The sequence below is a fragment of the Tachyglossus aculeatus genome, chromosome 4, assembly GCF_015852505.1.
Source record: "Tachyglossus aculeatus isolate mTacAcu1 chromosome 4, mTacAcu1.pri, whole genome shotgun sequence".
Taxonomy (NCBI): Eukaryota; Metazoa; Chordata; class Mammalia; order Monotremata; family Tachyglossidae; genus Tachyglossus; species Tachyglossus aculeatus.
In genome coordinates, this window is record NC_052069.1 from 12136249 (window position 1) to 12160469 (window position 24221).

Below are 24221 nucleotides of genomic sequence, written 5' to 3' on the forward strand. Positions count from 1 at the left end.
TGTAAAATGAGGATTGAGACAGTGAGCCCTACCTGGGACAGGAACTGTGTCCAACCCCATTTGCTGGTATCCACTCCAGCACTTAGTACAGTGCCTGGAACATAGTAAGTGTTTAACAAATACCAAAATTGTTATTATTATTACTTAATGATACAACACACCGTCAACTTTGATAAACCTTTGTTTTTTAATAATGAAAAGGATAATTGTGGTATTTGTTAAGTGCTTACTATTTGCCAAGCACTGTACTGAGGTAGATAATTGTGGTATTTGTTAAAGCTTACTATAATAATAATTTTGGTAGTTGTTAAGCACTTACTACACACCAAGCACTGTTCTAAGCACTGGGGGAGATACAAGGTAATCAGGTTGTCCCACATGAGACTCAAAGTCTTAATCCTCATTTTACAGATGAGGTAACTGAGGCCCAGAGAAGTTAAGTGACTTGCCCAAAGTCACACAGCTGACAAGTGGAGGTGCCGGGATTAGAACCCAGGACTTCTGGCTCCCAAGCCCGTGCTCTTTCCACTGAGCCACGCTTACTATGTGCCAAGCACTATACTAAGCCCTGGGATACTTACAAGGGGCTACCAGACTAAGTAGGTACCACATTGGATGTGGATCACATCCAATCTACCACCAAAACCTGCCGGTCTCACCTCCGCAACATCGCCAAGATCCGCCCTTTCCTCTCCATCCAAACCGCTACCTTGCTGGTTCAATCTCTCATCCTACCCCGGCTGGATTACTGCATCAGCCTCCTCTCCGATCTCCCATCCTCCTGTCTCTCCCCACTTCAATCTATACTTCACGCCACTGCCCGGATCATCTTTGTGCAGAAACGCTCTGGGCATGTTACTCCCCTCCTCAAAAATCTCCAGTGGCTACCGATCAACCTACGCATCAGGCAGAAACTCCTCACCCTGGGCTTCAAGGCTGTCCATCCCCTCGCCCCCTCCTACCTCACCTCCCTTCTCTCCTTCTACTGCCCAGCCCGCACCCTCCGCTCCTCTGCCGCTAATCTCCTCACCGTGCCTCGTTCTCACCTGTCCCGCCGTCGACCCCCGGCCCACGTCCTCCCCCGGGCCTGGAATGCCCTCCCTCCGCACATCTGCCAAGCTAGCTCTCTTCCTCCCTTCAAAGCCCTACTGAGAGCTCACTTCCTCCCCTCCCCACAGCACTTGTATATATTTGTACAGATTTATTACTCTATTTATTTTCCTTGTACATATTTACTAGTCTATTAATTTTGTTAATGGTGTGCATATAGCTATGATTTTATTTGTTCTGATGATTTTGACACCTGTCTACATGTTTTGTTTTGTTGTCAGTCTCCCCCTTCTAGACTGTGAGCCCATTGTTGGGTAGGGACCGTCTCCATATGTTGCCAACTTGTACTTCCCAAGTGCTTAGTACAGTGCTCTGCACACAGTAAGCGCTCAATAAATACAATTGAATGAATGAAGGAATGAATGACTAGAGTCAGGAGGCCATGGATCATTACTGCTGAGAAAGTTTTCTCCTACTTCTTGTCACATTTTTGTAGCTTAGCGTGGATTTGAAAGTAGGGCCACTCTCCCACTGATACTCTTTTCTATGTCTATTTCCATTTTAGGTCTATTTCCTTTGGAATCATGCCAAGGATATCATTCAATCTTTCAAAACGCTTGAAAGGTAAAGAGAATGGGTCCTTGCTTCGGCATTGCTTTTAATTTGGGTAAAACGGTCAACAAAAAAGACGACTAACTGATGATATTGTACTGAGTTCTCCCTCTCCTGGTGTTGTAGTAAAGACTTTTCCTGGTTGGGGGGACAGCTGGGTTTTTTTTTTTGTGTGTATGTGTGTGTTTGTATCTTTTGCACCATAGTGCTTTTGTGGGGTAAAAGCAATTTGGTAATTTTTCAACTCTCTTGGTACCCTTTGGCATAGAATTTACTAGGCCTCACTGATAAAGCATTGCCCTGGGAGTCTGAAGGTCTTGGGTTCTTATCCCAACTCAGTCACTTGTTTTAGTGTGACTGAGTTACCTCATCTGTAAAATGGGGAGTAAGATTGTGAGCCCCATGTGGGACATGGATAGTATCCAACCTGATTACCTTTTTATCTACCCCGGCACTTTGAACTGTGTTTCACACATAGTAAGCGCTTAATATTATCAAAATTAAAAAAAGACAAAAGCTCTCAAAGGGCGGCCCCTTCCCACTTCGAGTTTTCTAGGCCACCGCTCTCCTCCCTCCTCTTCCTCTCCCAAAACTGTTAAAGGGACATCTCCTTCAGGAGATGTGCCCGGAGTCATCTCTCTCCACTCCCCACCCAATTTCCTCACCCTGACACCTCGCCCTTCGAGTCTCTGGCCCAGCCCGTCCCCTGCTCTTCACCGCGGTGAGAAAAGTCTAATGGTGTTCGAATCGGTCGGGCCGGGACCTCCTGCCAAATGGAGAGGACACTCAGAATCCCTCAGCCCAGACCCGCCCGCTATGAGGGTCTCGACGATTTGATTGTTGGGTGTCTGCACGTGCTGGGCTTCGAAGACGCCTGTTCTATTGGTGCCACCTCCCACCCCCAGCAATTGTCGCTGTCGCCACTTTGAACGGTACGCACCACGGTGTCACCCGTTCTTTTCTGCTTCCCAAGGCGTTGGAGTCAACTGCCCTCCCAATTATTGTCGCCGTGTAGACCACCCCAGCTTCCGTTGGGGAGAGGAGAGAGGATGGCTCTCCCTCTGATGTGTTGTAGGTTTTTGAGGGAGAAAAATTCGGTCCAAGGCCCTGTGGGAACATGGCCCAACTCGGGTGGCTAGAGAGGCATAGAGAGGGACACCCTTTCTCCAAAACCCCTCGAGTGGCAAGGGGAATGTGGTTAGGGGCTGGGAGAGATACTGATTTTGATTTTTCAGAAACATTCATCATTTCCCTGGGGCTCCTCCAAAACCCCTTGAGTAGCAAGGGGAATGTGGTTAGGGGCTGGGAGAGATACTGATTTTGATTTTTCAGAAACATTCATCATTTCCCTGGGGCTCCTCCAAAACCCCTTGAGTAGCAAGGGGAATGTGGTTAGGGGCTGGGAGAGATACTGATTTTGATTTTTCAGAAACATTCATCATTTCCCTGGGGCTCCTCCAAAACCCCTTGAGTAGCAAGGGGAATGTGGTTAGGGGCTGGGAGAGATACTGATTTTGATTTTTCAGAAACATTCATCATTTCCCTGGGGCTCCTCCAAAACCCCTTGAGTAGCAAGGGGAATGTGGTTAGGGGCTGGGAGAGGTACTGATTTTGATTTTTCAGAAACATTCATCATTTCCCTGGGGCTCTATGTCCCCCTGTGACCCAGGAACAGGGGAATCCAGTAGGCCTAATAATAATGGTGATGATGGTATTTGTTAAGTGCTTACTATATGCCGAGCACTGCTCCAACACTGGGATAGATACAAAGTTGTCCCACGTGGGGCTCACAGTCTTAATCTCTATTTTACAGATGAGGTAACTGAGTCACAGAGAAGTGAAGTGACTTGCCTAAAGTCACACAGCTGACACGTGGCGGAGCTGGGATTAGAACCCATGATCCTTGACTCCCAAACCGGGCTCTTTCCACTAAGCTGTAGAACATTGCACAGGTGTTCTGCGCTTAGTACAGTGCTCTGCACACAGTAAGCGCTCAATAAATACGATTGATTGATTGATTGGTGTAGTGGTGGGAGGTAGGAAGGGGAGGAGAGAGGATGGCACTTACTTTGTACAGAGCACTGTACTAAGCACCCTCGGCTCCTCTGCCGCTAATCTCCTCACCGTACCTCGTTCTCGCCTGTCCCGCCATCGACCCCCGGCCCACGTCATCCCCCGGGCCTGGAATGCCCTCCCTCTGCCCATCCGCCAAGCTAGCTCTCTTCCTCCCTTCAAGGCCCTGCTGAGAGCTCACCTCCTCCAGGAGGCCTTCCCAGACTGAGCCCCTTCCTTCCTCTCCCCCTCGTCCCCCTCTCCATCCCCCCCCATCTTACCTCCTTCCCTTCCCCACAGCACCTGTATATATGTATATATGTTTGTACATATTTATTACTCTACTTATTTATTTATTTATTTATTTTACTTGTGCATAGCTATTCTATTTATTTTATTTTGTTAGTATGTTTGGTTTTGTTCTTTGTTTCCCCCTTTTAGACTGTGAGCCAACTGTTGGGTAGGGACTGTCTCTATATGTTGCCAATTTGTACTTCCCAAGCGCTTAGTACAGTTCTCTGCACATAATAAGCGCTCAATAAATACGATTGATGATGAAAGTGCAATTCGATTTTACCCTTACTGTGCTCTCCCAGACCCCTGGTAAACTGTTCTCCACCCGGTAGGTACTCACTAAATACTATTTAATTGAACAAGTGAATGGCTTAGTGGGAAGAGCACAGGTGATGGCGATCTTTCTGTATACTCATAGTCAGAACAGGCAGTGATTTGTTAATGATGAGCATTTGGCTTTAATTCTATTTGTTCTGACGACTTGACACCTGTCCACATGTTTTGTTTTGTCGTCTGTCTTCTCCTTCTAGACTGTGAGCCCGTTGTTGGGTAGGGACCGTCTCTATATGTTGCCAACTTGTACTTCCCAAGTGTTTAGTACAGTGCTCTGCACACAGTAAGCGCTCAATAAATATGATTGAATGAATGAATGAATGTTCTACCCCACGGGTAGCGGGAAAGAGCCCCCACTGGAAGAAGGGATGTCTCCGGTTCCCCCATGGTGGATCTTTGTCACTCAAATTAGTGAGGCCCAAGCAGCCTGCACACACCAGTTTGTCCAAGGGGTGTCATGTCCGGCTCACACAGTCACTTCCCACCCTCCGGCGATGCTGGAGCCTTTCTGCCGGAGCCAGTGTGCCTTATCATCCGGCTCCAGGCCCCACCAGTAGGCAGGTGTTCTGTTTCCTTCCTTCCTTCTTTTGGGGCCATTGTGAGAGTGCATGGGCCATTGTCAGCTGGGTGACTTTGGGTAAGCCACTTCACTTCTCTGTGCCTCAGTTACCTCATCTGTACCCTCCTCAAAAATCTCTAGTGGCTGCCTGTCAACCTATGCTTCAAGCAAAAATGCCTCACTCGTGACTTCAAGGCTGTCCATCCCTTCGCCCCCTCCTCCCTCACCTCCCTTCTCTCCTTCTCCAGCCCAGCCCGCACCCTCCACTCCTCTGCCACCGTTAACCTCTTCACTGTACCTCATTCTCACCTGTCCCCCCGTGGACCCCCGGCCCACGTCCTCCCCCTGGCCTGGAATACCCTCCTTCCGCACATCCTCCAAGCTAGCAATCTTCCTCCCTTCAAAGCCCTACAGAGAGCTCACCTCCTCCAGGAGGCCTTCCCAGACTGAGCCCCCTTTTTCCTCTCCCCCTCCCCATCCCCCCCGCTCTACCTCTCTCCCCTCCCCACAGCACCTGTATGTATGTTTGTACAGATTTATTACTCTATTTATTTTACTTGTATGTATTTACTATTCTATTTATTTTGTTAATGATGTGCATTTAGCTTTAATTCTATTTGTCCTGATGATTTGACACCTGTCCACATGTTTTGTTTTCTTATCTGTCTCCCCCTTCTAGACTGTGAGCCCATTGTTGGGTAGGGGCCGTCTCTATATGTTGCCAACTTGTACTTCCCAAGCGCGTAGTACAGTGCTCTGCACACAGCAAGTGCTCAATAAATATGATTGAGTGAATGAATGAGTGAATGAATGAGCCCCCCCCGTGGGACAACCTGATCACCTTGTAACCTCCCCAGCGCTTAGAACAGTGCTTTGCACATAGTAAGCGCTTAACAAATACCATTATCATTATTATTATTACTATTACAGGAATGGACAAGGAAGGGACAAGGGCTGTGCCTATGGGTGCGACATGTCAGATTCAAGACAGATAATTTAAAAGGCAGGTCCTCCTCCTGTGTCCAGTTTTACAGGCTCTCCACCCTCCACCTCAACCTCTGGAGAAGCAGTGTGGCTTAATGGTTAGAGCAAGGACCTGAGTTCTAATCCTGTCTCTGACACTTGCCTGCTGGGTGACCTTGGGCAAGTCACTTCACTTCTCTACCTCAGTTACCTCATCTGTCAAATGGGGATTAAGATTATGAGTCCTGTATGGGACAAGGACTATGTCCAACCCTATTTGTTAGTATTCACCCACGCTTAGTACGGTGCCTGGTAAACAGTAAGCGCTTAATTATTATTATTCAAAAACTGTCTGTCGCTGTATTGTACTTTCCAAGTGCTTAGTAGTGCTCTGCACACAGTAAGTGCTCAATAAACACGACTGAATGAAAAGGCAGTCGAAATCAGAAGAACACTGGATAATTCACTTCATTGTGGGCTGGTGAAATTAAAACCCTCGAGAGCAGGGATTACGTTGTTTTATTCATTCATTCATTCATTCATTCAATTGTATTTATTGAGCACTTACTTTGTGCAGAGCACTATACTAAGCATTTGGAAAGTACAATTCGATTTTACCTTTACCGTGCTCTCCCAAACCCCTGGTAAATTGTTCTGCACCCAATAGGAACTCACTAAATACTATTAATTGAGCATGTGAATGGCTTAGTGGGAAGACCATCGGCTTGGGAGTCAGAGATCATGGGATCTAATCCCAGCTCCACCACTTGTCTGCTGTGTGACCTTGGGCAAGTCACTTAACTTCTCTGTGCCTCAGTTCCCTCATCTGGAAAATGGGGATTAAGACTGTGAGCCCCACAGGGGACAACCTGATTACCTTGTATCTACCCCAGCGCTTAGAACTGTGCTTAACAAACACCGTTATTAGTATTATTATCATTATTAATAGTAAACTTAACCATAACTCCAGATTCGAAGGAAACATTTTCTTAGTTTGAGCAAATTTTCAGATGAAACGTATGGAGGGAACACTGCTATATTGTATCTTTATGTGTATGATAGGTTATCAATTTGATATCAATATGATAGGTTGAGAAGCAGCATGGCTTAGTGGAAAGAGCATGGGCTTTGGAGTCAGAGGTCATGGGTTCGAATCCCGGCTCCGCCACTTGTCAGCTGTGTGACTTTGGGCAAGTCACTTAACTTCTCTGCGCTTCAGTTACCTCATCTGGAAAATGGGGATTAAGACTGTGAGCCCCCCGTGGGACAACCTGATCACCTTGTAACCTCCCCAGCGCTTAGAACAGTGCTTTGCACATAGTAAGCGCTTAATAAATGCCATCATTATTATCAATGAACGTTCTCTAAGTAGCGGTAGTATTAGTTTCCTTTTTTTTTTGTTTACAATTTGCCCTCTGATTGGATAAAGTCCACGAGTTAAAGAATAGCCAAAGGAAAATAGACATTTTCAGCAAACAAAACCCATCCACTCTGAAACAAGCAGTACCATGTTTGCCAATATCATCCAGAAATCTCTTAGCCTGCCAAACAGGCAGCAAATAGCTACTGAAAACAGATGTCAAAGCCGGGTGATTCCAAACACCAGCTCTGAGATGGTTTTCTGCTCCTTGTGAACTGTACAGACCTGTAGGGAAGCAGCGTGGCTCAATGGAAAGAGCCCAGGCTTTGGACTCAGAGGTCATGGGTTCAAATCCTAGCTCTGCCAACTGTCATTAAATCGTGTTTATTGAGCGCTTACTGGGTGCGGAGCACTGTACAAAGTGCTTGGGAAGTACAAGTTGGCAACATATAGAGACGGTCCCTACCCAACAGTGGGCTCACAGTCTAGAAAGGGGAGACAGACAACAAAACATATTAACAAAATAAATACAATTTTTTGCACCATTCAGTCATTAAATCATGTTTATTGAGAGCTTACTGTGTGCAGAGCACTGGACCAATAACAATAATGTCAGCTGTGTGCCTTTGGGTAAGTCACTTCACTTCTCTGGGCCTCAGTTCCCTCATCTGTAAAATGGGGATTAAGACTGTGAGCCCCCCGTGGGACAACCTGATCACCTTGTAACCTCCCCAGCAGTTAGAACAGTGCTTTGCACATAGTAAGCACCTAAAAAATGCCATCATTATTATTACATGACACTAGTGCCATATTAGAGGGCTCTTTGCTCAGATGATGTGGGTTCCATCCTGTTCTTCCATGATTTGGAACGCCCATGGATCGAAGCTCTAATGAAATTCAGCTGAATTAATTAATAAAATTAACCGAGAAGCAGTTAATCAATCAATCAATCAGTCGTATTTATTGAGCGCTTACTGTGTGCAGAGCACTATACTAAGCACTTGGGAAGTACAAGTTGGCAACATATAGAGACAGTCCCTACCCAACAGTGGGCTCACAGTCTAAAGGGTTAATGGAAAGAGCCCAGGTTTGGGAGTCAGAGGACTTGGGTTCTAATCCCGTCTCCACCATTTATCTTCTGTGTGACCTTGGGCAAGCCACTTAAGTTCTCTGTTCCTCAGTTACCTCACCTGTGAAACGGGGAGTAAGACTGTGAGCCCCATGTGGGACAACCTGATTAGCTTATATAAACTCCAGCGCTTAGAACAGTGCTTGACACATAGGAAGTGCTTAACAAATACCATAACTATTAATTATTATTAACTGTCATCATGTGCAAAGCCAATTGATGTCAGTCAGATTTCAACTGAGAATGATGTATGCAATTCGTGACCAGGGAAAAGTTCCAGCATTATGGATTAACCTATCGATCGCATAGTGATGGCATTTGTTAGCGCTTACTATGTGCAAAGCACTGTTCTAAGCACTGGGGAGGTTACAAGTTGATCCGGTTGTCCCACGTGGGGATCACAGTCTTAATCCTCATTTTACAGATGAGGGAACTGAGGCACAGAGAAGTGAAATGACTTGCCCAAAGTCACACAGCTAAGTGGCAGAGCCGGGATGTGAACCTATGACCGTGATCTCATGTATAGAGCGCTTACTGTGTGCAGAGCACTGTACTAAGGGCTTGAAAGAGTAAGATGTAATGATATAACAGTCACATATCTGCTCACATGCTGGTGAGTTTGACTTGAAACATAAGGGAGCATCTTAATAACATTGCTTGAAAGTCACCCTTAGCGTTAGCATTCGTCATCATCACTTACCACTGACATTTTCTTTGCTTGGGCTTGTCATCTGTTCACCCTTTTAAAGGACGACTCTTTTAATTTCCTAGGTTTGGGGTGATCCATTCGGTGTTTACCAACTTGCTCCTGTGGGCTAACGGAGTGTTGGCCGAGTCAAAGCATCAGCTTAATGAACACAAGGAAAGGCTCATTACGCTGGGGTTTGGAAACATAACGATAGGTAAGCCAGAGCAGCTGCTGCGTTTCTTAATAAGAATGGCACTTCTTAAACGCTTACGAGGTGCCAGGCACCGTCCTAAACGCTGGGGTGGATACTAGGGGAAGCAGCGTGGCTCAGTGGAAAGAGCCCAGGCTTTGGAGTCAGAGGTCATGGGTTCAAATCCCGGCTCCGCCAATTGTCAGCTGTGTGACTTTGGGCAAGTCACTTCACTTCTCTGGGCCTCAGTTCCCTCATCTGTAAAATGGGGATGAAGACTGTGAGCCCCCCGTGGGACAACCTGATCACCTTGTAACCTCCCCAGCGCTTAGAACAGTGCTTTGCACATAGTAAGCGCTTAATAAATGCCATCATTATTATTATTGCCTTCAAGGCCCTATTGAGAGCTCACATCCTCCAGGAGGCCTTCCCAGACTGAGCCCCCTCCTTTCTTTCTCCCTCGTCCCCCTCTCCATTGCCCTGTCTTACCTCCTTCCCTTCCCCACAGCACCTGTATATATGTTTGTACATATTTATTACTCTATTTATTTATTTACTTATTTTACTTGTACATAGCTATTCTATTTATTTAATTTTGTTAATATGTTTTGTTCTCTGTCTCCCCCTTCTAGACTGTGAGCCCACTGTTGGGTAGGGACTGTCTCTATATGTTGCCAACTTGTACTTCCCAAGCCCTTAGTACAGTGCTCTGCACACAGTAAGTGCTCAATAAATACGATTGATTGATTATTATTATTGCTAACAAATTGGGTTGGACCCAGTCCCTGTCCCACTTGGGGCTCACCAGCTCGTTCCCCGTTTACAGTGAGATTACAGAGATCAGAACCCAGGACCTTCTAATTCCCAGGCCCATGCTCGGGCCAGTAAGCACGCTGCTTCTCAATCGTTGTGGGCATCAGCGATTTTGTGATGGGCGAAGGGAAATGTCACGCACTTTGCCTTCGTCTCTGACGCTGTTCGGTTAGCCCTTGTCTCGGAGTAAGGTGTCTTCTCTTTCAGTTCTAGATAATCACACTCCCCAGTGCAACTGTTCATCCGCCACCATCTGCTCCATATTCTCTCAAGGGATTTACTACCTCTACCCTTTCAACATAGAATACCACATCTTGGCCTCCACGATGCTCTACGTCCTGTGGAAGAATATCGGGCGCCAAGTGGAAAGCCAACAGCCCCAGAAAGTCCAGTTCAAGTTTCACGGCGTGATCGCCGGCCCGGCCCTCGGGTTGGCCGTGCTGACCTCCACCATCTCCATCGTGGTCGTCTACCTGATCCGGATCGGCCGGTCCCGGAGCCAGAGCGAGTCGGCCCTGATCATGTTTTATTTGCACGCGATCGCCTCGCTGCTTCTGATGGCGGGGGCCGGGCTGGCCGGCATCCGGATTTCCAGGATGGAGGCCCGGTCCCCGGACGATTCCAAGAATCCCGCTCGGCAGCTGGACGCCCACCTCCTGGTGGGGGCGGCTTCGGGATCCTGGCTCATCTCCTGGGGCTCCATCTTGGCGGTCATCTGCGCCGAGACCCGCCCCGTCTACACCTGGTACAGTCTGCCCTATTCCATTCTGGTTGTCCTGGAGAAATATATCCAGAATCTTTTCATCATTGAGGCCATCCACCGCAAGCCGGGAAAATCGGAGGGGGACAGTGGGGCTCTTCCAATAGTCACGGTGTCCAATGGAAACCCCGCGTCGCTTTCTTCTCCCTGCTCCGGACGACCCCGTGGAGATGGGGAGTGGGATGCGGAGGCGCCCGCAGATGCAGGAGAGCCCCCTCCTCAGAGGCCCGGCCTGAGCCAAGACCGCCGAGGAGACGGGAAAGGTGACGGGCGGGTGAACGGCCCCATGGCGGCTTTGACCCCGGACTTTTCCGGCTGTGTTGTGAATTCCCAGCGGGCCAACGGCAAGAAAGGCACCCTGAGGAACATTGCGGCATTTTTGTTCCTCTGTAACATTTCGGTAAGAGGCTTCAGTAATATAACTACTGTCTACTTGCTTTGTTTTGTCGTCTGTCTCCCCCTTCTAGACTGTGAGCCCATTTTTGGGTAGGGACCGTCTCTATATGGTGCCGACTAGTACTTCCCAAGTGCTTAGTACAGTGCTACAGTAAGCGCTCAGGAGGCTCAGTGGAAAGAGCACCGGCTTTGGAGTCATAGGTCATGGGTTCAAATCCCTGCTCCACCAATTGTCAGAGGTGTGACTTTGGGCAAGGCACTTCTCTGTGCCTCGGTTACCTCATCTGTAAAATGGGGGTGAAGACTGTGAGCCCCCCGTGGGGCAACCTGATCACCTTGTAACCTCCCTAGTGCTTAGATCAGTGCTTTGCACATAGTAAGCGCTTAATAAATGCCATCGTTATTATAAATATGATTGAATGAATGAATAACCTGTAAAGCTGTCGAAAAAAATCCCAAAAGGGAAGCAGTGTGGTCTAGTGGAGAGAGCCCGGGCCTGGGAGACAGAATTCCCAGATCCGCCACTTGTCTGCTCTGTGACGTTGGATAAATCATTTCATTTCTCTGGACTTCAGTTTCTTTATCTGGAAAATAGAGATTAAGACTGGGAGCCCCGTGTGCCCAACCTGATTAACTTGTATCTACCCCAGCGCTTAGAACAGTGCTTGAGACACAGTAAGGGCTTAACAAGTACCATGATAGTTATTATTATTATTATTATTATTATTATTATTATTATTATTATTATTATTAGAGCATGGGTCTGGAGTCAGGAGGACCTGGGTTCTAATTCCCGTTCCAACACCTGTTTGCTGCGTGGTCATGGGCAAAGTCACTTCACTTCTCTGGGCTTCAGTTCTCTCATCTGGAATATGGGGATTAAGACTGTGAGCCCCATGTGGGACAGGGACTGTGCCCTCCCTGATTAGCTTGCATCTACCCTAGCACTTAATACAATGCCTGGCATATAGTAAGCGCTTGACAACTAACATACATTTTTTAAAAAATAAACACGTCTGAATATTAGTTACTTGAAGTGAGGGCTTGCCAAAAATATCAAAATGCGCACATTTGAATACCAGTGTGGGCTTTTCATTTACAATAATAATAATAGTGATGGTATTTGTTAAGCACTTTCTATATGCACAGTACTTTTCTAAGTGCTGGGGAGGATACAATGTAATCAGGTTGCCCCACGTGGGGCTCACAGTCTTAATCCCCATTTTACAGATGAGGTAATTGAGGCACAGAGAAGTGACTTGCCCAAAGTCACACAGCTGACAAGTGGTGGAGCCGGGATTAGAACCCATGACCTTTGACTCCCAAGCCCGGGCTCTTTCCACTGAGCCACGCTGCTTCTCTATTTCACGGTGCTGTTTCCATGCTGCTTTCTTATTTAGAAAAGCCATCCTTTTATGAAGCCTGGAGATTTTTGGTAGATTTTAAATTAGAACAAAACAAATTCACTCAGTTCTCCTCAAGTATAATAATACTAATACGGATCTACTACTGTTTTATCTTATGCCGTCGAGTCGTCTCCGACCCATAGCAACGCCCTGGACGCATCTCTCCCAGAAGGCCCCACCTCCATCTGCAATTGTTCTGGTAGTGGATATAGAGAGTTTTCTTAATAAAAATTCAGAAGCATTTTACCACTGCCTCCTTCTGAGCAGTAAACTTGAATCTCCGCCCTCGACTCTCCCAAGCCGCTGCTGCCCAGCACAAGGGAGTTTGTAGCAAGTTGCCTTCCACTCGTAGCCACTGCCCAAGCTAGGAACAGAAAGGGTAATAATAATATTGATGGCATTTGTTAAGTGCTTACTATGTGCAGAGCACTGTTCTAAGCGCTGGGGAGGATACAAGGTGATCAAGTTGTCCCACATGGGGCTCACCGTCTTAATCCCCATTTTATAGATGAGGTAACTGAGGCTCAGAGAAGTTAAGTGACTTGCCCAGGGTCACACAGCAGACATATGGCGGAGTTGGCATTCGAACCCATGACCTCTGACTCCAAAGCCCGGGCTCTTTCCACTGAGCCACGCCGCTTTTCAGGGGATGCCTCTGCTTGACTCTCCCTCCCATAGTAGAGACTGGTAGAGTAATAATAATAATAACGATGGTATTTATGATTTGCTTACTATGTGCCGAGCACTGTTCTAAGCACTGGGTAATCAGGTTGTCCCACGTGGGGCTCATAGTCTTAATCCCTGTTTTACAGATGAGATAAGTGAGGCACAGAGAAGTGAAGTGACTTGCCCAAAGGCACACAGTTGATAAGTGGTGGAGTGGGGATTAAAACTCTGACGTCTGTCTCCCAAGCCCGTGCTCTTTCATTCATTCATTCATTCAATCGTATTTATTGAGCGCTTACTGTGTGCAGAGCACTGTACTAAGCGCTTGGGAAGTACAAGTCGGCAACACATAGAGACGGTCCCTACCCAACAGCGGGCTCACAGTCTAAAAGGGGGAGACAGACAACAAAACAAACCATATTAACAAAATAAAATAAATAGAATAAATATGCACAAATAAAATAGAGTAATAAATACGTACAAACATATATACATATATACAGGTGCTGTGGGGAGGGGAAGGAGGTAAGGCGGGGGCTCAGTCTGGGGAGGGAGGAGCTTAATAAATACAATTATTACTGACTTTTAGTTTACTCAGTATGACTGCCAGTAAAATCCTGCCTTATTCTGGAACTCTTTCCACTAAGCCACGATGTTTCTGAAGTACTGAAGTGCTTCAGAGTACTAGAAACTCCCCAGATGCGACCCTGAGAGGGGGATCTATTACTACTATTAAGGAAAAGACTAAGGATAATTGTGGAATTTGTTAAGGATTTACTATGTGCCAAGCACTAGGGGAGATGCAAGAAAATCAATCACTCAATCTATGGCATTTGTTGAGCTATCAGTGAAGGATAATTGTGGAATTTGTTAAGGATTTACTATGTGCCAAGCACTAGGGGAGATGCAAGAAAATCAATCACTCAATCTATGGCATTTGTTGAGCTACCAGTGAACTCATATTTATAATATAGTGGGATAAATACCTCGCCTCCAGGTGAAATCCATTCGTCTGAAAGCCCAAGAAACAAACCTAACCTAGGATTTAGAGTTTCCTGGGAAATTTCAAAACTAGGTGTCCTGTCATTGCTCAGAGCAGCACTTGTGCCAGGCATATTTTGTCATTAGAGCTAGGAATGAGTGCCTTTTATTATGGTACTTGTAAACACTTACTGGGTGCCAATCAATCAGTCAATCGAGGACATTTATCGAGCACTTATGGTGTGCAGAACACTGTACTAATCGCTTGGGAGAGTACGGTATAGCAGAGTCAGTAGACACATTCCCTGCCCACAATGAGCTCGCAATCTAGATGGGGAGACAGGCATTAACATAGTAAATTCTGGATATGAACATCAGTGCTGTTGGGGGGAGGGAGGGGTGAATAAAGGGAATAAAGGGAGCAAATCAGAGCAAGGCAGAAGGGAATGGGAAAAAAGGAAATGAGAAGCAGAGAAGAGAAGAGAAGCAGTGTGGCTCAGTGGAAAGAGCCCGGGCTTTGGAGTCAGAGGTTGTGGGTTCAAATCCCGGCTCTGACAATTGTCAGTTGTGTGACTTTGGGCAAGTCACTTCGCTTCACTGGGCCTCAGTTACCTCATCTGTAAAATGGGGATTAAAACTGTGAGCCCCCAGTGGGGCAACCTGATCACCTTGTAACCTCCCCAGTGCTCAGAACAGTGATTTGCACATAGTTAGCATTTAACAAATGCCATTATTATTATTATTGTTATTATAAATGAGGGATTAGTCAGGAAAGGACTCTTGGAGAAGATGTGCTTTCAATAAAGCTTTGAGCGGGGAGGGAATAACATTCCAGGCTAGAGACAGGACATGGGTGAGGGATAGGTGGTGAGATACATCAGATTGAAGTAGTAGGTAGGTTGGCATTGGAGGAGAGAAGTATGTTGGCTGGTTTGTAATAGGAGAGCAGCAAGGTAAGGCAGGAGAGGGCAAGGTGATGGAGTGCTTTAAAGCCCATGGTAAGAAGTTTCTGTTTGATGTGGAGGTGGATGGACAACCACTGGAAGTTCTTGAGGAGTGGGGAAACATGTCCGGAAAGTTTTTGTAGAAAAATGATCTGGGCAGCAGAGTGAAGTATGGACTGGAGTGGGGAGAGACAGGAGGCAGGGAGGTCAGCATGGGGACTAATATAGTAATTAAGGTGGGATAGGATGCGCGCTTGGATTAAGGTGGTAGCAGTTTGGATGGAGAGGAGAGGGCGGATTTTAGAGATTTAGTGAAGGTTGAACAGGCAAGATTTAATGATAGAATGAATATGTGGGTTGAATGAGAGAGAGAGTCAAGGTTAGCGCCAAGGTTATGGGCTTGAGAGACAGGAAGGATGGCGGTGCTGTCTACATTCATTCATTCAATCATATTTATTGAGTGCTTACTGTGTGCAGAGCATTGTACTAAGCGCTTGGTAAGTACAGGTTGGCAGCATATTAGAGTTGGTCCCTACCCAGCAGTGGGCTCACATTGTAGAAGGGGAAGTCTACAGTGATGGGGAAGTCAAGGGGAGGACAGGCTTTGGGTGGGAAGACAGGTAGTTCCGTTTTGGATGGAGTTATATTTGAGGTGTCGGCGGGACATCCAAGTAGAGATGTCTTGAAGGTAGGAGGAAATGCAAGCTTGCAGAGAGGGAGAGAGAGAAGAGCCGGAGAAATGGCTTTGGGAATCATCCGAATAGAGGTGGGAGTTGAAATCATGGAAGCGAATGAGTTCTCCAAAGGAATAGGTGTTGATGGAGAATAGAAGGGGATCCATAACTGAGATTTATTACTCTATTTATTTTACTTGTACATATTTACTATTCTATTTATTTTGTTAATGATGTGCATTTAACTTTAATTCTGTTTGTTCTTACAACTTGACACCTGTCCACATGTTTTGTTTTGTTGTCTTTCTCCCCCTTCTAGACTGTGAGCCCGTTGTTGGGTAGGGACCGTCTCTATATGTTGCCGACTTGTACTTCCCAAGCGCTTAGTACAGTGCTCTGCACCCAGTAAGCGCTCAATAAATACAATTGAATAGTGAATGAATGAATGAACTGAGCTTAGAGGGACTCCCACAGTTAGAGAATGGGAGGCAGAAGAGGAACCTGCGAAAGAGACTGGAAATGAGCAGTCAGAGAGGTAGGAGGAGAGCCAGGAGAGGACAGTGTCAGCGAAGCCGAGGTTGGATAATGTTTCCAGGAGAATTGGGTGGTTGACAGTGTCGAAGGTGGCTGTGAGGATGAGGAGGTTGAGGATGGAGTAGAGGTTGTTGGATTTGGCAAGAAGAAGATCATTTGTGACCTTTCTGTGGAACGAAGGGGACGGAAGCCAGATCGGAGGGGATTAAGGAGAAAATTGGAGGAGAGGAACTTGAGGGTGTAGACAGCTCGCTCAAGGAGTTTGGAGAGGAATGGTAGGAGGGAGCTATGGGGTCAAGGAGGGTTTTTGGAGGATAGGGGAGACATGGGCAGGATTAAAAGCAATGGGGAAGATGCCACTGGAGAATGAACAATTGAACAATTGAAGATGACGGTCAGGGAGGGAAGAAGGATGGAGGCAAGTGTTTTGATAAGGTGTGAAGGGAAGGGGTTGGATGTCCAAGTGGAAGGGGTGAATTTTGAGAGAAGACAGGAGATCTGCTCTTGAGATACACCTGGGAAGGATGGGAGAGTTGAAGAAGGGGCAGGAGGAGGGAGGGCTATTTTAGGATATTTTGACAGTTTCAATTTTTTCAATAACTAGGTGTCCAGTCGTGAGATGGGGGAGCCCGGGGGACAGGGGGAGGGCAATGAGCATGGGTGTCAATAAGGATGGAGAAATAGTTTTGCCGGGCAGAGGAGAGGGCAGAGTTAAAGCACCCAGGGATAAACTTGAAGGGGTCAAGGTCGGCTTGATAGCTAGATTTCCACCAGCAGTGCTCTGCGCCTCAAGCACAGGAGCAAAGTAAGCAGACTGTGGAGGTGATCGCCGTGGGTTCATTCATTCATTCAATCGTATTTATTGAGCACTTACTGTGTGCAGAGCACTGTACTAAGCGCTTGGCAAGTCCAAGTCGGCAACATCTAGAGATGGTCCCTACCCGACAGCGGGCTCACAGTCTAGAAGGGGGAGACAGATAACAAAACAAGCCCACTGTTGGGTAGGGACCGTCTCTATATGTTGCCAACTTGTACTTCCCAAGCGCTTAGTACAGTGCTCTGCACACAGTAAGCGCTCAATAAATACAATTGAATGAATGAATGAAAAACAAAACATGTGGACAGGTGTCAAGTCATCAGAATAAATAGAAATAAAGCTAGATGTGGGTTAGTGGTACAAGAACGACAAAGGGTTAGGGGAACGAGAGAGTTGGGTTCAATAGAGAGGGTGGTGTTGAGGGCATCAGTTTGGCCATCATTAAGAGAAGCAGCGTGGCTCAGTGGAAAGAGCCCGGGCTTGGGAGTCAGAGGTCATGGGTTCGAATTCCGACTCCACCACTTGTCAGCTATGTGACCTTGGGCAAACCACTTGACTTCTCTGTGCCTCAGTTACCTCACCTGCAAAATGGGGATTAAGACTGTGAGCCTCACGTGGCACAACCTGATCACCTTGTATCCCCCCCAGTGCTTAGAACAGTGCTTCACACATAGTAAGCGCTTAACATACCATCATTATCATTATTATTATCAGGGGAAGGCATGATGACTCGAGAAAATCGGGTGGGGTCAAAAAATTGGAGGTCTCTGTGGGGGAACAGGACAGATTTGTGGAGAGGAGGTGTTGGTGGGAGAGAAGACAGGTGAGAAAGTTCTGGTCAGGTAGAGGGATTGTAGAGTTGGTGAGGGTAGAAACTGTACAATGCCTGGAGATGATTCATTCATTCATTCAATCGTATTTATTGAGCGCTTACTGTGTGCAGAGCACTGTACTAAGCGCTTGGGAAGTCCAAGTTGGCAACATATAGAGACGGTCCCTACCCAACAGCGGGCTCGCAGTCTACAAGGGGGAGACAGACAACAAAACATATTAACAAAATAACATAAATAGAATAAATATGTACAAATAAAATAAATAAAATAAAAATAAAATAATAAAATAAAATAAAATAAATAGAGAGTGTATATCCAGGTTAGTTAGAGGGTGAGGTGAGGTGGAACAGGTCACTGGAATTGAGGAGCAATAGAAAGCGGACAGTGGAAGGCTCATCGGGAACATCTATGTGGATATTGAAGCCCCCAAGGATCAATGTAGGGATGGAGAAAGAGAGAAGGAAAGTGAGAAAGGGATCCAAGTGGTTCAAAAAGTTGGAGGTGGGACCTGGAACCGCATTGGACACAGGCTGGATTAATCAGGTTTGTTCCCACGACTGGGTTAAATAGCTGAAACCAATTGAGAGGTAGCTGAATTTTTTCCTGCAGTGCGGAAGGGGAATACCGTTTGGACCTTGGAGTACTGGCCTCTAGACTGTAAGCTCATTATGGGCAGCGAATGTGCCTTTTTGTTGTTTTATTGTACTCCCCCAAGTGCTTTGCACCCGGTAAGTGCTCAATAAATACGATTGAATGAATGACTGAGTGAACACGAGCATTCCGGCGCTTCTTTGGAATTCCAGGAGTGTGTCTCTGGGGATCAAGAATGTTGTAGACTGTGAGCCCACTGTTGGGTAGGGACTGTCTCTATGTGATGCCAATTTGTACTTCCCAAGCGCTTAGTACAGTGCTCTGCACATAGTAAGCGCTCAATAAATACGATTGATTGATTGATTGATTGATTGTAATCCTACCACCACCCCAGGTCCTTAGAAGCAGCAGTGACCGCTAAGGCTTGGTGGTGGGCTCTTGCTGGCCTCCAAGTGAAACCTCTAAGTAATCGGTCAGTCAGTCAGTGGCAGAGCACTGTACTAAGCCCTTGGGAGAGTACGCTACAACAGAGTCGGTAGACATGTTCCCTGTCCACCAGGAGTTTACAGTCTAGAGGGGGAGACGGACATTAAAATCAATTAAGGGTAAAGTTCAAAGTGCGTAAGTGACACAGAAGGGAGAGGGAGGGGGGAGAGAAGATGAAGGCTTAATTGGGTAGCACCTCTTGCTTGAGGATGTGATTTTAAAAAGGCTTTGGAAGTAGGAAGAGTGGTGGTCTGTGCGGATGTACTAATAATTGTATTAATAATTGTGGTATCTGTTAAACGCTTCCCCACAGCACCTGTATATATGTATATATGTTTGTACATATTTATTACTCTATTTATTTATTTATTTTACTTGTACATATCTATTCTATTTATTTTATTTTGTTAGTAGGTATGATTTTATTCTCTGTCTCCCCCTTTTAGACTGTGAGCCCACTGTTGGGTAGGGACTGTATATATTGCCAACTTGTACTTCCCAAGCGCTTAGTACAGTGCTCTGCACACAGTAAGCACTCAATAAATATGATTGATTGATTGATTGATTGTAAGGACTCGGTGGTCAAGTTTCCTTTGATTTGCCTGCGGCTGAGGGTGCAATTTTTACAAAGACTCTGACAGTGGAAAAATATCAGTCAGAGCTAGGACTAGGACCCAGCCCCGTCTCTTCCTGGTAAGCCACGCTCACGGGCGCAGTGAGATAGATCAGCTTTACTTTTCTATAGGCTGTAAGCTCGTTGTGGGCAGGGATTGTCTCTCTTTATTGCTGTGTGTAGAAGCAGCGTGGCTCAGTGGAAAGAGCCCGGGCTCTGGAGTCAGAGGTCATGGGTTCAAATCCCAGCTCCGCCAACTGTCAGCTGTGTGACTTTGGGCAAGTCACTTCACTTCTCTGGGCCTCATCTGGAAAATGGGGATGAAGACTGTGAGCCCCCCGTGGGACAACCTGATCATCTTGTAACCTCCCCAGCGCTTAGAACAGTGCTTTGCACATAGTAAGTGCTTAATAAATGCCAACATTATTATTGTTATTATTATTTAAATGGAGATTAAAACTGTGAGCCCCCCGTGGGACACCCTGATCACCTTGTAACCTCCCCAGTGCTTAGAACAGTGCTTTGCACATAGTAGGTACTTAACAAATACCATTATTATTATTATTAGGTTAATTGTTATTAGGATAATAGTAATAATAAGGATATGGGAAGCAACACATGAACCTGGGAGTCAGAAGGTCATGGTTCTAATCCTCTCCCACCACTTGTCTGCTGTGTGATGTTGCGCAAGTAACTTCACTTCTCTGTGCCTCAGTTACTTCATTTGGAAAATGGGGGATTAAGCCCATGAGCCCTCCGTGGGACAGGGACTGTGTCCAACCCTATTTTCTTGTATCTACTCCAGTGCTTAGTACAGTGCCTGGCACATAGTAAGCACTAAGCAATTATTAATAATGGTATTATTAATGAAAATAACGGTAATTGTTAAGCACTTAGTGCTGGAGTCGCTACATGATAATCAGGTTGAACACAGTCCCTGTCGGTCATTCATTCAATCTTATTTATTGAGTGCTTACTGTACGAAACGCTTGGAAAGTACAAGTTGGCAACATAAAGAGACGGTCCCTACCCCAAAACGGGCTCACAGTCTAGGTAGGAGGGTGAACGAATCACCAATCAATCAATCAATCAATCAATCATATTTTATTGAGCGCTTACTGTGTGCAGAGCACTGTACTAAACGTTTGGGAAGTACAAGTTGGCAACATATAGAGACAGTCCCTGCCCAACAGTGGGCTCACAGTCTAGAAGGGGGAGATGAGGAAACGGAGGGACAGAGAATTTAAGTGACTTACCCAAGGTCATGCAGCAGACAAGTGGTGGAAACGGGATTAGAAAGTCCCTTAACTCCCAGGCCTGTGCTTTTTCCACACTGCTTTTCCACCTGGGAGCGTATGATTCCTCACCACGTTCCTTCAGCTTGCAGCCAACTGAGGATTTCGCTGAGCCCCCCTCACCTCCCGCATCGCCTGGGGGAACAGCAGCGGGTAAGGAGGCTGCCAATGTCTGAGGCTGGGTCGTGCATTTCAAGTAAACTCAGTTATCACATTTTATCCTCACGGCATCCCTGTGAGGTCTGAGAAGCAAACATGATTATCCCATTTGACAGATGAGGTAATAGTAATAATAATAATGATGGCATTTGTTAAGCGCTTACTATGTGCAAAGCACTGTTCTAAGCGCTGGGGAGGTTACAGGTTGATCAGGTTGTCCCACGGCGGGCTCCCAGTCTTCATCCCCGTTTTACAGTTGAGGTAACTGTGGCACGGAGAAGTGAAGCGACTTGCCCAAAGTCAGACAGCTGACAAGTGGCGGAGCCGGGATTTGAACCCATGACCTCTGACTCCAAAGCCCGGGCTCTTTCCACTGAGCCACGCTGCTTCTCGAGGACCAGAAAGGACCAGTGATTTCTAGACTGTGAGCCCACTCTTCTAGACTGTGAGCCCGTTGTTGGGTAGGGACTGTCTCTATATGTTGCCAACTTGTACTTCCCAAGCGCTTAGCACAGTGCTCTGCACCCAGTAAGCGCTCAATAAATATGATTGATTGATCGATTGATTGATTGGCCAAGCTCACTCAACTGGCAGGTGGCACAGCTAGGACTAGGACCCAGGGGGCTTGACTCCCAGTCCCGTGGTCTTCCTCAGGAGAAGCAGTGTGGCGGAGTGGATAGAGCAAGGGCTCACAGAAGTCATCCATTCATTCAATCATATTTATCGAGCGCTTACTGTGTGCAGAGCACTGTACTAAGTGCTTGGGAAGTGCAAGTTGGCAACATCTAGAGACGGTCCCTACCCAACAGCGGGCTCACAGTCTAGAAGGGAGTCAGAAGGTCATGGGTTCTAATGCCAGCTCTGCCACTTGTCTGCTGAGTGACCTTGAGCAAATCACTTCACTTCTCTGGGCCTCAGTTCCTTCATCAGTAAAATGGGGATGAAGATTGAAAGCCCCATGTGGAACAGGGACTGTGTCCAACCCAATTTGCTTGTATCTACCCCAGCGCTCAATACAGTGCCGGGCTCGTAGTTAAGCGCTTAACAAATACCATTATTATTATTATCATTATTATTATTCCTGGTAAGCCACGCTCACGGAAGCTGTGAGATAGATCGCTTTACCTTTCTCTAGACTGAGTTGTTCACAGGGATTGTCTCTCTTTATTGCTGTAGTGTTCTTTCCCAAGCACTTAACACAGTGCTCTGCCCCCAGTAAACGTTCAATCAATCCAACCTGATTTGCTTGCATCCACCCCAGCGCTTAGTACAGTGTGTGGCACATAGTAAGTGCTTAACAAATACCATCATTCTTAATAAATACGATCGAATGAATGAGAAGCAGATCAGCAGGGATCATCAAAGAGCTTTCTATTGTGGGACGAGAGAAAAGTTAGAGGGGTTCTCGTGATCAGAGGCCAGTTCTATCTGAACAGAAGCTGTGCTTATGGGCTCAGAGCAATCAATCAATCGTATTTATTGAGCGCTTACTGTGTGCAGAGCACTGTACTAAGCGCCTGGGAAGTACAAGTTGGCAACATATAGAGACAGTCCCTACCCAACAGTGGGCTCACAGTCTAGAAGCAGTGCTTGTGGGGAATTAATATCCTTCTCCCGTGGGACCTTGGGCAAGTGACTTAACTTCTGGGCCTCAGTTTCCTCATCTGTAAAATGGGGATGTAATAATAATAATAATAATAATAATAATGATGGCATTTATTAAGCGCTTACTATGTGCAAAGCACTGTTCTAAGCGCTGGGGAGGTTACAAGTTGATCAGGTTGTCCCATGGGGGGCTCACAGTCTTCATCCCCGTTTTACAGTTGAGGTAACTGTGGCACAGAGAAGTGAAGTGACATGCCCAAAGCAAATAGGGTTGGACACAGTTCCTGTCCCACGTGGGGCTCACAGTCTCAATCCTCATTTTACAGATGATGATGTTGATGATGGTATTTGTTAAGCGTTTACTATGTGCAAAGCACTATTCTAAGCTCTGGGGAGGTTACAAGGTGATCAGATTGTCCAATTAAGATTGTCACAGTCTTAATCCCCATTTTACAGATGAGGTAACTAAGGTCCAGAGAAGTGAAGTGACTTGCCCAAAGTCACACAGCTGACAAGTGGCAGAGCCGGGATTTGAACCCGTGACCTCTGACTCCAAAGCCCAGGCTCTTTCCACTGAGTCACTGGTTCTCCCTCCCCCTTACCCTGTGAGTCCCGTGAGGGCACAGTATGGTGTCTGGCCTGAATATCTGGTATCTACCCCAGTGCTTAGTAAGCGCTTAATAAATCCCACAATTATTAGTCTGTCCTGTATGAACGAGACAGTAACGTGAATATTTCCCTTTACCTTCCCATATAGCTCTGGATTCCCCCAGCTTTTGGATGCCGCCCGGAATACGATAACGGATTGGAAGAGATTGTTTTTGGCTTTGAACCTTGGATAATAGTTGTTAACCTGGCCATGCCGTTTTCCATTTTCTACCGGATGCATTCCGCTGCCTCACTCTTTGAGGTCTATTGTAAAATATAAACTCCGTACATCGGTGAATGGTCGGATGGGTGGAAGGGGAAACAAAATTCGTGAGCTGGCACTGGAGAACTGGTAGGCTGTACAAATATTAATGCAGTCAACAGGAGACTAACCCAGATTTTGTGATGCCCAGTAAAATTAGGGTCGACAATTTTATTTTCTAGCATTTTTCAGAAAGATTTATTATGCTGAAATAATACATTTTAGGTTAAAATTGATTGAGATTTTATAGTTTGTGTAGTATCTATACTTTCTTGTTTTTCAACCGAATTAGAGCGGACTTTTATTGGCTCAATTTCCCTTTCAATGGTTTCAGTGTATTTCTAATTGATCTTTGATAGGCATTAAAAAGAATTATTTTTCTAGATTATAAAATAACTGTAAGTGATACTGCATAAATCTATTGCTTTTCTCTTCTGGCAGGTTAGTGTGGATACAAATAGATCTAATGTACTGTGTTTGAATCTGGTGCCTATTTGTATTCACAAGA

At 46.2% G+C, this 24221-nt stretch overlaps 1 protein-coding gene across 1 annotated transcript in view; it reads left to right on the top strand.

The window, feature by feature from the left end:
• Nucleotides 1-23731, top strand: part of OTOP1 (otopetrin 1) — a 39167-nt gene extending 15436 nt beyond the window's left edge. Inside the window, exons 5-8 of the mRNA XM_038744930.1 lie at nt 1616-1674; nt 9124-9254; nt 10251-11203; nt 23561-23731. Of these exons, the coding sequence (XP_038600858.1) occupies nt 1616-1674; nt 9124-9254; nt 10251-11203; nt 23561-23731 (1314 nt within the window). The remainder of the gene's footprint in view (nt 1-1615; nt 1675-9123; nt 9255-10250; nt 11204-23560) is intronic.
• Nucleotides 23732-24221: the final 490 nt, after the last annotated feature.